The sequence below is a fragment of the Myotis brandtii genome, unplaced genomic scaffold (genome assembly GCF_000412655.1).
Source record: "Myotis brandtii unplaced genomic scaffold, ASM41265v1 scaffold187, whole genome shotgun sequence".
Taxonomy (NCBI): Eukaryota; Metazoa; Chordata; class Mammalia; order Chiroptera; family Vespertilionidae; genus Myotis; species Myotis brandtii.
This window is the reverse complement of record NW_005356944.1, coordinates 3,258,869-3,274,401: the sequence shown is the minus strand read 5'-3', so window position 1 is coordinate 3,274,401 and position 15,533 is coordinate 3,258,869. Positions and strand designations below refer to the sequence as shown.

Below are 15,533 nucleotides of genomic sequence, written 5' to 3'. Positions count from 1 at the left end.
CCCCGAGCCGCCACCCGCTCCTCCGCCCTCCTCCCCCTTCACTACCTGGAGGTGCCCGCGACCCGCCGCTAGTTGCGCTCAGGCGGGAAACGCGCTCACCGACACCATCAGCGAAGCGCCCAAAATGGCGGACGTATCAAGCAGGCCTTGAGTTCCCCCTTCCCACCCTCCGGCCGCCTCGCGGCCAATTGCGATCCAGACCCTGCCTCCAGCTCCACCTCATTGGCCTTCCTCTCCCGCCCCCTGCAGTCTATTGGAGCGCCCAGCGTGCCCCGTTGCACTCACTCCAATTGGCTTTCAGGACCCGTCAGTCAAGCGCGAGAGGCGCATTTTTTTTCCCATGGACTTGACGGATCCGGAATCTCTAGGACCCCCGGCGTCTGGAGAAACAAATCAGAAACCAAGAGAAACCCAGCTGGGACCCCTTACGCCGTAGCAACAGTAGGGCCTCCCCTAGATGGACGTGTCGGCCCACCAATCCGATAGCCAATGCTTTTTAAAACTCAATTGAGCCAAACCAATCGTGGTCGTGGAGCTAGGAACTGCAAGAGAACCAATGGGGTAGCGAGATGAGCGGGCGGGTCGGAGGGTCTGGAGGAAACCGGTGATGACGTGAGCCACAATGTGTATCCACCGCGGAAGTCACAAGCAGCTGGGGAATTAGCCCAAATGGTAGAGCGCTCGCTTAGCATGCGAGAGGTAGCGGGATCGATGCCCGCATTCTCCACACTTGAGTTTTATAATGCAAACGGGATTCACTAGCACGTCGTACTCTCTTCGAGAGAAAAAGGTGGCTGCCCCAGGAGCGGGGTCCAGTTCCCTTAACCGTTTGGTGAAGAGAAATGTGCGAACTAGGGAGAGTCCCTTTTGTCTCACGGAAGGATTTACCCACGACCTTCCTCCGAAAGCCGGGCCACCCAGGAGCAGCCCACCTTGTGCACTTACTAATAATAACCTGCCTTATTCCTAAAAGCACGACAAGAGGGCGACTTTTGTCGGCCGGGCTGAGAAAGGCAGGCGGCAAGGTTAGCGCCGTGAAACCGAGCTCAGTGAACGCAGCATCACGCCCACGCGTGTGCGCGCAGTGCGGGGGAGGCCAGGGCTGCGGGTGCTCTGCCTGCGTGGGCAGCCCGCTAGTGCGCGCCTGCTCTGCCCAGCGCGTGGGGGGCCTGGCTCACGCGCAGTGGGGGCCGTCAGGCACCACCCAGGTAAACCGGGGAGTGGTATGTGAAACAGGCCGCAGAGGAGTGGGGATCCTCCCTGAGCAGGTGGCATTGCCACCCATGGGCAGGGAGGACGGGGCCGCAGGGAGAGAGCCCAGAGACCCCAGGGTGAGACTTTGGAGCGCCGGAGAGGCAGGTGTGGCTGGACTGTGGTGGGAGAGGGGCATGGCCCGGGGAGATGGCAGGGATGATGGGTGGTGCAGGACCTTGAGGACTAGAGGAGGAACTTGTGTTTATGCTCAGAGGGAGGGCCGGGAGGAGCTGGGTAGGGGAGGACGTGTTCGGGAGTGGCCATCCTTTAGAAAGGACGGTGTGGAGCTCGAGTAGCACAGGACCAGAGGGGCAAGCTCAGGGCCGGACCCAGGAGCATGCGAGCAGGCTACAGGGAACAGCAGGACAGGGCTGGGACCTGCCCTCCTGGACACCTGGGGCGGGCCCAGCTACCCACCGGTTTCGTTACTCATTCATCATCCAAGGACTTGCCGGTACCTGCCTCAGGCTCCTCCATCCCAGACTCTGAGGGGGGTCACCGGGCCTTGTGCATTATAATTAAATGAAATAATGCAGTGCTTCGGGCAACGTCAGTGGGTCCCAAAAGTCTCCAATTATTATAACTCCTAACCCAGCAAGTTCAACCTTTTTTATTCCATGGCACACATAAATGAATTACTAAAATTCTGCAGCACACCAAAAAATATATTTTTTGCCAATTTGACACCAAAAAAAAGGTATAATTTTGATTCATTCACACCAGATGGCTATTTTGTTGGCACATGCCCTTGACCGGAATCGAACCCGAGACCCTTGAGTCCGCAGGCCAACGCTCTATCCACTGAGCCAAACTAGTCAGGGCCAAGTTCAACCTTTTTTATTCCATGGCACACATAAACGAATTACTAAAATTCTGCAGCACACCAAAAAAAATTTTTTTTTGCCAATTTGACACAAAAAAATAATAATTTTGATTCATTCACACCAGATGGCTATTGTGTGGGCTGTCATATTTTTTTATTTGACAGTCTAAGAGGTCAGTGCCCCTGACTAAATAGTCAGGTATTGCATGTTTTAAAAATCCTAACATAATCCAAAGGGTTGAAATCAGGAGAACTTCCTGAAGGAGGAGACATTTGAGCTCAGCCAATCATCAAGAGCCAGGGGGCTTTAAGGAGGAGAGTGACTTTGAAACTCTGCATTGGTCTTACCATTGTAGAATTTCTAGATTTCACAGATTACTACCTTCCCCTTTTTCTAATCTTTTTGTGATTTAATTTTTAATGTTAAAATTTTCAACCCATCTAGACTTTTTAAAAATTAATATAATTTCACACACACTCAACAATAGAGAGGAATATATAATGAACGCCCATGTGCCCATCGCCCAATTATTACTCCTTAATTTTGGGAACAGACATAGAACTGCCCGATTTTAATTCTATCAGTAACGATTTTTTAAAATATCATTTATTATCATGATTTCATAAAAGGAAGGACATTTGTACACACACACACACACTCAAGAAAGATTAACTCGGGATAAAGAAAAGGTTTTTTAATTGAATAAGCTCCTCTTGAGGACAAAGACATCCCACATCGGCTTTCCTTTTGTTATGTTACCAGGGCTCAGTCCTGATCTGAGGGCTGGAGTGGGGCCACCCTGGGGAAGGCCATGCTCTGGCGGGTCCTGGGCAGGTGCTGGGTCAGGTCAAGACCTGTTGTGACTGGAGAGAAGGGGCCAGATAGGGAGTTCTATTGGGGTGTGAAGGGTAGACCCATTTTAACTTGGAAATTTAACTCTTCTGCTTCTTTTTTCTCCCCCACATTTAGATTCAGTCTGGGAGGGGGGAGGTATTTCCTTTTCCATCATAGGAATGTTGGTAGCTCAAGTGTCAGTAGAAAGGGGAACTGCTGGGGTTGCTAACCATTAGGGCCACCAGTGAGCTGATGGGGAAAGTAGAGAGAAGTGGGCATTTGGGTGGAGAGAGACGGAGAGAGGTGGGAATCTGGGTGAGGACCTCCAGAGAGGAGGCAGCAGGGGTGGGACCAACAAGGGGGGGTCCCAGTGCTGTGAAGAACCAGCTGAGTGGTTCTAGAGAAGGTGCCCCAGGGTGGCCAAGTGGGACCCACACCCTTCCCAACCATCCAGGTCTGCCTGGGACAGAACATTCCACATTACCCACATCCTGGTTCCCCACGGCCTGCCTGGCAGCGGACATGCCCAAGATCTGGCCACATGGATTCTGTCCGGCTGCCCAGGGCAGCCATGGCCCCCAGGGGGCTGCTGGACCCGGACAGGGAGGAGCTCCCACACCCATCCTGGAACAGGATGGCATGGGTGTCACCGCAGATGTTGGAGGGAAGGCACAAGTCCTTTTGGCCAGGTTGAGTAGCACTCACTAGTCAATTAGTAACATTTATTGGATAAAGGAATGATTGGCCCTAGCTGGTTTGGCTCAGTGGACAGATTGTCAGCCCAACCACGGACCCTTGTCCATGGTTCAATTCCAGCCAAGGGCATGTACCTTGCTGGTTCCCGTGGTCAGGGTGTGTGCAGGAGGCAACCAATCAATGTGTCTCTCTCACATCGAAGTTTCTGTCTCTCCCTTCTCCCTCCCACTCTCTCTAAAAATCAATGGAAAAAATATCCTGGAGTGAGGATCAAAATAAATAATAAAATGAAAAAAATACATTTCTTTTTAAAAGGAATGATTGGACAAATTATTGATCAAGCCTTGGTTTCCTTAACTACCAATTGAGGATACCATCTGCCTAGCAGGTCTATTGTGAAGTTTAAATGAAAAAAGCTGGGTTAATTTCATCCTCTCATTTAAGACACAGCTGAAACATCACCTCCTCCAGGAAGCCTTCCCATCTGAATGTGATACCCTCTCTGGGCCCCAGATACCCCCATGGCTTTGGAAACTGCCTGCCTCTATCACTGGATTCAGAGCACCTTCAAGGGAGGACATCTGACTAATGTCTGGGTCCCCCAGCATGTGACTTAAGTGCAGGGCCCTGCACACAGTGGGTGCTTACTGAAGGCTGACAGACTTACTTGGCACATGGAAGACCAGAGCAGGTTGTCCTCCACTCACTCTAGCTGACCACACGGCAGGAAAGCATCCAGGTGAGTGGCCTCTGGCCACCAGATGGCACCCCTAGCCATGCAATGGCTCCATCGGGGCTGGGTTGGGTGCTAGGGGAGTGAGGGGGAGGGCTGCACCCCCCCCCCCCCCCCCCCCCAGCCCACACAGGCCACCAGGGGTCAGCAGCCCAGGCCACTCCTTCCCTTCCCCTTGCCTGATCCCTGGCAGACCCTAGCAGACTGAATGTCTGGCTGGATAGAACGGAGCAGGTGTGCTCCAGGGGACCCCCGATGCATGAGTGAAGGGTAAGAAAGTGAAGGGAGGGTCTCCTAGGGGATCCCCACATGCAGCCACTGCTTCTGAGTCAGCGAAAGTGACCTCCACTTCCTGCTTGGTTGCCCAGGTTGAGATTGGTGCTTTAATTAGCACCTCAGGGTGTGTGCTCCAACCTGGAAGAACAGGAATCCTGGGTGCTTGGCAGCTCTGTGGGGCAGAGAACCCCACCTTGGGCTGAGACCCTGGGTGCACCATCTAGCTCTGCCGGTCCTTAGCGGTGTGACCTTGAGCAGGTGTGTCACCTCTGAGCTTTAACGTGTCCCAGCGCCCATTCACCAAGGACCCGCTGCTTCAGCCGGGCAGACTGGGCGAGGCGTCTTCAGAGGCATTTATCTCTTGGAAGCCTTCCAGCCGTCCAAGGGGTGGTGACGGCACCTTTCTTAACAGATGGGGCCAGCTGGCCTTCCCAGATGCAGGTCTGACCCCTCCTGCTTGCAAAGGGGCCTGAGCATAGGTCCCGCCAGGTGGCCCCGGCAGCCCTGGGTGGGGGCTCAGCACTGGCTTCTGGTGCTCACTGTTGCTTTGTACTGTCCCCGGCATCTGCCCTCCGTCAGTGGCAGGAGCATCCACAGTCAGGGGCCAGGGGAGGTGATTCCTGAAGGTCCGCCCTTGAGGTCCCCAGCTCTGTCCCCTGGCCAAGCAGTCTTGGAGTGCTAAGGGCTTCTGCCTTCCCACTGCCTCAGCGCCAGAGCTACAGGATCCAGTGCATTCTGGGGCCCCCCTTGTGGGAGGCCGTCTGGCAGCTGATCCATTCACCTCGCTCAGCTGTCACCTTTGTATCCAGGCCCTGGAGGGGGGACGGCTCAGGGTCCTATTGGGAGGCCCTCCTTCCAGATCTCTGCTTTGACTCCAATGGAGACTGCTCCCAGCTCTATGCGTGGGGAGTCTTCCATGACCCACCTTAGACATTCCAATTAGGGTCAGGCCCTTCCCGGCTTCCCCTGGCCCCGGGAGAACAGCCCAGCTTCGTTACGACACACCGTTGCTTGCTGACTTCTCTGTCTCCTTCCACAGATGGGGGCCCCAGGGGCAGGAACCAGGCCTCATCTAGTAGTCTCCTCCCATACCACCCAGATGGGCACATCGCAAACCTCGGACAGCGTTCACCGACTGACTGTGTGAGGGCCGGGAAGGAAGGGCCAGGGCAGGCTGGGGGCTTCCTTCCCTGGGGAGAGTGTGGCCTGGCAGCCCCATCCACTGTGCCCACAGGATGGCAGGACCAGGAGGCGCCCCTCGTCTCCAGCACTGTCTTGATGGGCACAGCAGCCTGGGTTGGCACACACAGGCCAGGAACAGCCCGAAGCCCAGCTATTTAAGCTGCAAAACCTAGTGCAAAATTAAAACACAGGGCCTCTTTCTCAAAAACTATTTATAATTTCAGGATGGCAACAGCTGAGACGAAATCAAGCCTGAGGCCCTTCACGACTGCAGCCATGACGCTGGCCCTGCCCGCTGGCCTTTGCCCTCCCATGCGGGAGCCTGATGAAGCCAGACGCCTGCGCCAGGAGGACAAAGGCTGTCCAGGGGAGGGCCAGAGGTCGGAGTTCGCTCCACGGGGACACTCCCCTCCAACGCACACATGGCACAGAAGAATGGCAGTGATGTTAAAAAAAAAAAAAAGGAATGGCAGTGATGTTAAAAAAAAAAAAAAAAGGTTTATAAATATTTTCTCCACTGTACAAAGTCTCCCCAGCCCTGCCCACCCATCACTGTTCACATTTCTCATGTTTTTAAAAATCCCAACTATATTTATTTTTTAAATCATAAAATATATTTTTTCTTTGTTCATATTTAAAACTATTTACAGGGGCGCAGAGAGGCCAGGGTGGCCCGGCCGAGGTCAGGACGAGTCCGTGCAGGGGGACGGCGGGGGCGGGAAGAGGTGGAAATAGCTCCTCTCCGTGGCGGGTGAAGGGGGGCAGCTGTCCTCCGCCGACAGGTACTGGCTGTGGGGTGTGGGCGGGGGCGGGTAGGGGTCTGAGTCTGAGTTCAAATCCAGGTAGTACTTGCTGGCCTTCCAGCGGCTGGCACTGTAGTCGCTGTCACACACGTCAGTGCTGCAAGGCGTTGTCGGGGGCGCGATGCCACGGATGATGTAGGGCCTGCCCGGGACAAAGAAAGGGGGGTGGGGCCTGATTTGAGGACCGGATGGGCACAGGGGTCCCCCAGTCACGTGGCCTCTGCACCTCCACATCCCCACCTCTAAGTAGATGTGCCTCCACCTCCCCGGCAGGGCTCCCAAGCCCAGGCCCTGGCGAGCACGGCAGCCCCAGGCCAAAGTCACCTTTACGGAGAACAAGGCCTGCAGAGCCTACCAGGATGACCCTGGGCAACTTACTTAACCCCTCTTCGCTTCAGCTTCTCACTGATGAAATGGGGAGAATGGAGCAGCACCCATTTCAAAAGGGACTTGTGAGGGTTAAATGAGATTCTGCATAGAAAATGCTCAAAACTCCCTGATAGGAGAAAAGTGCTCGACAACCATTCCCCCTTATATACTGTCCCTCTGGCTGGGAAGGGTCTCATCTTGGGTTCAAGAATCCTGACCCCAGAGGTACCACCCAGCTGTCCTCCATGAGGGCATCACCGCCCAGACGCCTCCTGCGCGCTGAACCCTGTGTCGGGGTGCCACGCGGCCTGCGTGTGGGGCTGGGATCGCGGTGTGTTTATGAGCCCCAGCTCCAGGCCACAGGGGGCTCACAGGGGGCAGGAAGGAGGAGCCAGCGAGGGGTCCCTGGTGCTGAGGAAAGTGTGTAGGGGGAGGATTCCCCTCACAGGACCCCAAGAGCAGAAAGGGACCCCGACAGGCAGTGGGAAGGGAAGAGGTATCAGAGGTGACACTCAAATCAGGGCAGAACAAGGCATGGGGTATTCCAGAGACTGAGGGGCCCGGCCTGGCTGGTGTGGGTGTGACAGCCCTGGGGCAGTGGCCTACGAGGCTGCTGGGGACAGACCCAGCCTGAGGCACCGGGGAGCCACTGCAGGTCCTTGAACAAGGCAGTGACCAGCAAAGAGGTATGTCTCTCCAGAGACTGCGTAACTCCCCTGCTCGGCCCGGAGTTCCCGAAACGGCCACTAGATGGCAGGTGACGCCTCGCTCAGTCTCCACTGTGCCAGGTGACTCAGTAGGGAAAGAGGGGCCTGGACACTCCAGAGCTTCTGCCTGCACCTGGGCGGCCTGGGGATGTGCCAGAGCCCACCCCCACCCACCCCATCAGGTAGTTCACTTGGGGTGAGGGGCCCAGTGCACCTAGAGCCCAGCTGGCTGAGACCGCCAGGTTGAAGTCAGGAGGGTCACCCCCCACCCCACCCCAGGCCGTGACTGGCCCCTGGACACAGACCGGCACACCGGATCCCACTTCTCCTCAACATGCTCAAGTGCCCCCTTCCCGCCAGGGGAGGTGGGGTCTGTGACCCCAATGTCGACCACGTGGAGGATGATAGCGGGGGGCAAGGCAGAGCCACCCCAGCACTCATGTGGATTAGATGTGATCCCCGGCGTCACTGCCAGGGTCCCACAGCCATGCAAGATCGGAATGAGTGGGAGCATTCTTCCAGGGCCCATCTGCCTGTCCCGGCTTCAGAGCCACTCAGATTTGGGATCCGGTGGGCTTCTGGCCTCAACACGCAGACCCGGTCCTCTGGTGTGGTGAGCAGCCCGGTGAGGAGGAGAAGAGCCAGGGGAGGCAAGACTAGGGTGCATCATGTGCTCATAACCACCCTGAACCTCTCCCAGGTTCCTCCTCCTAGGAAACGTGGACCGGACCCTCCCGGCCACAGGCTCCTCTGGAGGCCCAGCCAGCCACTCCCACCAGGGCGGTGCAGGGACTGCGTACCTGTAGGGCCTGGCGGGGGCGGGAATGTTTGAAGAGTAGAATACGTCCACGTTGTACAAGGAGGGGTCCGTGGCGGGGGACGGCGGTGGGTTCAGGATCTGCGGAGAGCCAAGCGGGGGTCACAGAGGCCCAATGCAGCTGTGTGGTCCTGCCACCCGCCGCCAGGTGTCCCCCCAAAGCAGGAGGTGCGGGCCCACACTGGACCGACCGGCTCAGCAGGCCCACACCTCCCAGGGCCCCTTGTCTGGTGAGGAACTTCACCTGTTTGGGCCGTGGTTTCCTCATCTCTAAAATGGGGCTGAGAAGACCTGCTTCCCCGGTCAGGGTCTGTCCTGACACTTGGTGAGTCACCACAAGAAGTACCCTTCCCCTGCCCTCAAAATAACAAGCCCAGCTGGTGGCTCAGTGGTTGAGCATTGACCCAGGAAGCAAGAGGTTGCCAGTTCAATTCCTGGTCAGGGCATGGGCTTGATCCCCTGTAGGGGGCATGCAGGAGGCAGCTGATCAACAACGTTTCTCTCATTGATATGTCTATTTCTCTGTTCCTCTCTCTCTAAAAATCAATACAAACCTTTTTTTGAAAGGTAAAAAAATTACTCTCTTTTTTTTGGAAAATAAAGTCCATACTCTTGTATACTTGTTGATGTAACATTACTCAGGAAGCACACACAAGGATCTTGCCATGGAATGTTGCTCTAAGGGGGTCCCTGCTCGTGTTGGGAGGGGCCCTCTTCCCTGAGCATTCTATTGTGCCTTTTGAATTCTGTACCATGAACATGCGTTACTGATGCAAAATCGTGTCGTTAATTTAAAAATAGCTGGCTCCATGTGGTTTCTTTTTGGGGTGATGAAAATGTTCTAAAATTAACCATGGTGATGGTTGCACATATCTATGAATATACCAAAAACCACTGAATTGTACAGTTTAAGTGGATGAATTGTATGGTATGTGAGTTATATAAAAAACAACAATGGTTGGGCCCTGGCCAATATGCGTCATTGGTTAGAGTGTTGGCCCATGCACCAAAGGGTCACGGGTTCGACTGTCCGTCAAGGGAACATACCTGGGTTGCGGGTTCCCTCCCCACCCGATTGGGGCATGTGTGAGAGGCAACTGGTCGATGAGTCTCTCCCACATTGATGTTTCTCTCTCCCTCTCCCCCCACCCCTCGCTCCCTCCCTTCCATTCTCTGAAAGTGAGGACTAACAGCAACAACAAAAAAACCCAGCTGGCTGTTCATGTCACCACTTGCTGCCTAAGATCCCCAGCTCCCAGCAGAGCCTGGGACAGAAGAGGCAGTCTCCTGAGCCTCCGGTGTCTGCACGGGAGGCCAAGGGGCTGCTTCCTGGGGCAAGCTCGGCCTTACAGGGGTTCCCGGTGCATCCGGCTGGTTCCGTGGGGCTGTGAGCGTCCGCAGGGAGGACGAGAGGAGTGGTGGTTGGTATTCTAACTCCAGGCTTCTGAGTCCTACCTGCCTCTGCCCCAAAACGCAGTCGGGTCCCGGAGCCTCCAGGAGACTCAGTTCCCGTCCTGCGAACCCGAGATAACAGCTTCTGCTGCCCACTCCTCCCCTTCCAGGCCTGCCAAGCTCAGGGCCGATAAGGAGGAGGCAACACCCTGGACGTGCGGGACACCCAGAGGGGCAGGAAGGCCTGGCCCTGGCAGGTGGGCTTGCTGGAGACCCCAGAGAAAGCTCCAGGGGCTGCCCTCACCGTAGAATATCCAGTCACAGGGAGTCAGGTTTCAAAGGGTTAAAAACAGAACCTTCAGACTCTGATGTTTATATACACACAGGCTCACCTGCGTGCCTCAAGCTCGCCAGTCACCTGGAGCTGTGCTCTTGGCAAAGAGGGTACCCCAGCCAACCTCAGGGAGAGGGTTCCCACGAGGGACCCCCCAGCGGGGCTCGGACACTGTACAGTTGTTCTGCTACCAGGTGTGGCTTGGTGAGAGCCAGCCCCTCCCCACACTGGGGCTGCCTGCAGCTCCAAGGAGCATTTCAGCCACAAAAGTCACCCCATGAGTGCCTGCCCTTTAGAAAACAACCCAGCTCTTTTCTGGGAACCAGCAAGAACTTGGTTGGAAAAGAGAGTGTTCCTGGTGGGGATGCTGAGGGGGGCTTGCACAGGGACCCCTGAGCACCCCATGTAGACAGAGTGCAGAACAGAGACTGCGCTCCGACAGTGAAATGCCTGCTAGCAACCGAGGAGGTGGGATGATGGGTGGAACTTCCGTTCTAGATTTCTGTGTGGTTCCCGGATTATCCCCGACGAACAAGGCGTGCCCTTTTCTCAACTGAAAGCAGTGTCGCTAGAGAGAAAAATGGCAGGCTTGTAGGGGAGGAAGGGGAATTCTCTGGTGGAACAGCGAATTAGTCTAGGAATCCTGAGGTCCCAGAGGCATCCCCCGGCCCGCCAGGCCTCCTCCCGCCTCCACTCACTGGCGGGTACAGCGTGGCCTTGGTGCTGGAGGAGCTGCTGGACGAGGCCCCGGTGACGTGGTTCCGGTCGTAGAGGGGCACCCCGCCCCGGCCCCCCATCAGGCTCACGGAGCTCATCATGGACTTGCCGCATGAGATGCCTGCGGGGGACGGGGACAGGGCAGGTCAGGCTGGGGTACACCACAGACACAGTGGGCCCTCCACAGCTCCTGCCGCCCACAAGACCCAGGTCCAGGTGAGTAAGGCCCTCTGCCCACCACCAGTGTGAGCCTCATCTGTAAAATGGGGAGACACACAGACCTCCCCCAGGGGCCACTGTGGGCCTGCGGGAGTGAACTCAGAGGGTCTCAGCTCAGGGTCGCCTGGCACAGAGAGGGCCCCGTTCTCTGGGGACTGCTGCACCGGTGACCGAGCCGCTCCCTCGGGCCTCCCGGAGCTCTGGAGAAACCCCTGACCACCCCCACATCCAAGCAGAATCAGGCCTCATCTGCACACAGACGTCAGAGTCCCAGCAAGGCTGGCTCTGGGCAGGGGAACAGGACAGGAGAGAGGGACCCAGGGCTGGGCAGGCACCGAGGAATCCCCAAGGTGGCCCTGAGATGACCTCAGTGACCCTCTCGGGGCTGAGCACTGACTGACCCCACCTCCGTGGCCACACCGTGACGTGAACCGTGGGCTCAGCCTAGCAGTGCCACCTGGGAATCCACACCTGTGGCCTCTCAGGTCCCCGCTCCTGGTGGACTACACCTCACCATGGTTTTAATTGTGCAGCCGCAGTCCTAACTGCGCTCAGGACAAAACTGCTTGTTATATACCCAGTGACTCCTTTGATTCTAGAGAGAAGCGAAGTACCCGTCCCCCTCCTCCCCCCCGAACACTCAAGACATGCTCCACAAGAACGCTAACCGCCCTGGCTGGGTATCTCAGTGGTCAGAGCGTTGTCCTGATACGCCAAGATTGCCAGTTCAATCCCAGGTCAGGGCACATATAAGAATCAACCGATGGATGCATACCCAAGTGGAACAACAAACTGATGTTTCTCTCCCCCTTCCTCTCAAAAATGAAAAAAGATCAGTAAAAATTATTTAAAAAAAAAAAGGAATATTGAAGGTTAAATCCAAAGAGCGTGCCCACACCTCCAAGGCCAAAGGACGGGCCGTAGCTGTGCAGCCTCTGCCCTGAGGACTCTGATGCCAAGCAGAAGCTCAGGAGAGCCTGCGTGCTGTGACCGACTAGTGATGTCTGCCACACGCACGCTACGGGCATGGCAGCAGCATCCCTGACCCACTCACCCATGTCCTGCCCAGACTGCTCTCCCCACCTCCGCCCAGGGCCCTGCACATCGCAGCTCCTTACCTGTGAAGGGACCGTGTTGTGAGGCACCCGGGGCTATGAAATTGAGGGGCACGTGAGGGGTCCCACTGACGTACTCATGCGGGAAGGGCCCGTTGGCCCCTGTGTAGCGCTGACACACCACACGCTGGCAAACAAAGTAGACCCCGCCCATGACGAAGAGCGAGAGGATGATGCCGATGACGGGCCCAATGGCACTGCTGTGGGCCGGGCCTTCATCCAAGGGCGGCTTGGTGATTTCTGCCAGAGGACAGACAGGAAGAGGGGGTCAAGGTTAACTGCACAGGAACAGGCTCCCCTGTGGGGAGATCCCCTGTGGGGAGATCCCCTGTGGGGTACCATGGACCCTGGAGGAACTGGTTCTGCCTGGGGCCAGCACTCACTGACAGGGGGCCAGAAGGAGGGGATGCTGGGGTGCTGGGCTGGGGACCCATGCTAACCTCAGTACCACCCACCTGCTGCCCCCTTGGCCTGCCTGGAGCACCCTCCTCCCCCCTCCTCCCTCTACTCTCCTCCTTCTCCTCCTCCATTTGGCTAAGCTCTATGTATATCCCAAGGGGCCCTTAACAGTGACTCCCCCACAGCAGCCTCATGTTCATCCCCCTTTGTCCAGCGTTCTCTGTAGCGGCTGGAAGTACACAGTTGCTCCCATGAGTCATGAGCTGGGCCAGGAGGCCCTCGGGGCTGGTTCCAGGACTGACCACCAGGCAGTAGGCATGGGGCAGGCAGAAGGAGCCCAGTGTCGCCCCTTGAATGTAGCTCTTCCACAAAATACCAGCTCTTTCACAAAATACCGACTTCTGCGCCTGGGCCACGAAGGTTCAATCGCACTGTACGTGCGCTCCCGCACGTGGTATTTTGTGGAAGAGCCACACTCAAGGGGCCAAAGAGCCGCATGTGGCTCACGAGCCGCAGTTTGCCGGCCACGGTCCTAGCCCATCTAGCAGTGGACTTCACCTGTGCAGAGGGGCTGGGCTAACAGGTGTGCCAGGGGCCCAGGGCCTTCACTAGCAGGGCTCACTGAGCCCCGAAGAAATCCCGTGACAGGGCCTGGCTGAGGGGGCTCAGCCCAACCCCCAATGCCAGGAGCTGGCCCAGGGCTGCAAAGATGCCGGGGCCCTCTGGGCGTCCTGGGCTGGGGAGGTGCTCCTTGGGCTCTGAGCCCCGGGGCCTGGGAACGCTGTCTTTGATTCAGACAGAACAGGAGCTGGAGTCTGGGCTCTAGACTCAACATGGGCACAGCTCTGGCGAGGGTAAGCCTGCTGCCTGACCGATGCCACTGGCTGAGGTGCCTGGGCAGGAGCAGGACAGTTTACACTCAGGCCAAACCTGGCACCTGTGCATGCCTTCTCCCAAGGGGGCCTCCCCGTGCCTCTCTCCCAGCTGGAACACCCCGAGCTCACGGTCTCCCTCTCCCCTCAGCTCAGCTGCCCAGCCTCCTCCACTCGGGGAAAGCTTCCCTGCCTGCTAGCAAGGCCAAGGACTCCCGACCTCCTAGCCTCTGTGAACCCTGCCCCAGTCCGCTCCTCCCTTCTGGACCCCAACTCCGAGGCAGAACCTCCGCACCGGGGGGACCCCGCCCTCCGTGGGAAGCCGGCTCACCACACATGAGCTCGTCGGAGCCGTCGATGCAGTCGGGGAAGGAGTCACACTGCTGCTTAATGAGGATGCACTGGCCACTGGCGCAGCGGAACTGGTTGGGCAGGCAGAGGGCTGCGAGGAGGGAAGCTGGCTCTCAGAGGCGTCAGAGGGCGTGGCGTGGCTCCCTGCCCCGCCACCCAGGACCCCAGGAAGATCTGGGTTCCAGATGTAGAGGGACACACGGACCCTTTCTAGGCCTGGGCAGGGAGATGGCAAATCCAGCCTCCACCCTCCCCTCGATGGCCCTTGTCCCAAAGCTGCTGCAGTGCTGGGGTCAGGGCCGGCAGGGAGAGACGGTACTGATCGGGCTCCTTCCACTCACCCAGCCCCTGCCCAAGGCCCTCCCAGGTACAGGAGGTGAACCAACGAGAGGATCGCCCACGAGAAGCCTCGGCTCCCTAGAGCGGGGGGTTGGGGGGGGCAGGACACAGGTGATGTCTCAGCAGAGCTCAACTGTGAAGGCAAAGGCATCCACACAAGTGACCAACGCGGCTCGCAGCCTTTCCGGCGGGAGGAAGAGAGAGGCTGGGTACTATTACTGCTGCCGCCTCCCCTCCTGCGCCCGCATGCTGTCGGGGAAGGAGCTGGAGCCCCACCAGGAAGGCAGCTGCCCAGGGGCTCAGCCACCGGGCATACCTGCCATCTGAACTCCTCCCTGCCCTGCCCAGATGCCCCGAGAACCACTTGGGAGGCTTCGGAAACAGAGAGTGGCGCCCGGAGCTTGCACTGGGGCTGGCTGTGAGGGCAGCATGTGCACCGGAAGCAGCATTTACAATGGGAAGGGGAGGGGACAGTTCCTGATGGGGCTCCTGCCCTCCTCATGATCGAGGCCAAACACAGTGCCGGGCATGAGGGTACAGCTGGGCTCAGTATATTTAGTCACTGAGGGCCATTGGTCTCTATTGCAACTGCTCAACTTGGCTGTTCCAGCACAAGACAGAAACCAATGCGCCTGCTGTGTCCCAATCAAAATTTATTGACCAAAACAGGTGTGGTCTGGATTTAGCCCTCAGGCCAGTGTGCCAGTCCAAATTCCCAAAGGGCCTCTTAGCTGGAAAGACTTCACAACGGTGACTTTACAGACACATCTAGGGAAATGATGCTAATCGTGAATAGGGGCGGCAGGCCGTGACCAGACAGCACCCGAGTTATCTAAGACAGGACCCTTGGCTACGGCACAACGGTGACTTTACAGACACATCTAGGGAAATGACGCTAATCGTGAATAGGGGCGCTGGCCGTGACCAGACAGCACCCAAGTTATCTAGACAGGACCCTCGGCTACGGGGGGAGGCAGGAGGAGCGACCCATTAAGAGCTCAGTGGCCGTCCTGGGCCGTGGTGTTAACATGTGACAGGAACCTCCAAGCAGCTCACTTATAAAAGGAAAACTCACGGGGGAAACAGAGAGATGTTTCCCTGCCAAGGTCTAAAGCAGCGGTTCTCAACCTGTGGGTCTCGACCCCTTTGGGGGTCGAACGACCCTTTCACAGGGGTCATCGCCTAAGACCATCGGAAAACACATATATAATTACATATTGTTTTTGTGATTAATCACTATGCTTTAATTATGTTCAATTTGTAACAAGGAAAATACATCCTGCATATCAGATATTTACAT

At 57.0% G+C, this 15,533-nt stretch overlaps 2 protein-coding genes, 1 long non-coding RNA gene and 1 other non-coding gene across 11 annotated transcripts in view; 2 read left to right on the top strand and 2 right to left on the bottom strand.

Annotated features, from left to right (window-relative positions):
• PPP6R3 (protein phosphatase 6, regulatory subunit 3) overlaps positions 1–153 on the bottom strand; it is a 78,718-nt gene extending 78,565 nt beyond the window's left edge. For 5 of the 8 annotated variants that reach the window (XM_005864355.2, XM_005864352.2, XM_005864356.2 and 2 more), the window contains exon 1: positions 46–152. The gene's annotated coding sequence lies outside the window, so the exon portion shown is untranslated. Of the gene's footprint in view, positions 1–45 lie in introns of all 8 variants that reach the window. The other 3 variants (XM_014538129.1, XM_014538130.1, XM_014538132.1) reach the window with 1 other exon arrangement.
• A 501-nt stretch (positions 154–654) lies between these two features.
• Positions 655–727, top strand: TRNAA-AGC. Its single transcript has one exon. It is a non-coding gene; the product is annotated as a tRNA-Ala (tRNA).
• A 3,672-nt stretch (positions 728–4,399) lies between these two features.
• Positions 4,400–6,151, top strand: LOC106725791. The gene is made up of 2 exons (XR_001361748.1): positions 4,400–5,760; positions 6,024–6,151. It is a non-coding gene; the product is annotated as an uncharacterized LOC106725791 (long non-coding RNA).
• A 239-nt stretch (positions 6,152–6,390) lies between these two features.
• The window catches only part of LRP5 (low density lipoprotein receptor-related protein 5), a 63,475-nt gene continuing 54,332 nt past the window's right edge, over positions 6,391–15,533 (bottom strand). The window contains exons 19-23 of the mRNA XM_014538128.1: positions 13,875–13,985; positions 12,276–12,512; positions 10,920–11,059; positions 8,479–8,576; positions 6,391–6,744 (exon numbers count right to left, since the gene is read on the bottom strand). Of these exons, the coding sequence (XP_014393614.1) occupies positions 6,483–6,744; positions 8,479–8,576; positions 10,920–11,059; positions 12,276–12,512; positions 13,875–13,985 (848 nt within the window). The 3' untranslated portion in view covers positions 6,391–6,482. The remainder of the gene's footprint in view (positions 6,745–8,478; positions 8,577–10,919; positions 11,060–12,275; positions 12,513–13,874; positions 13,986–15,533) is intronic.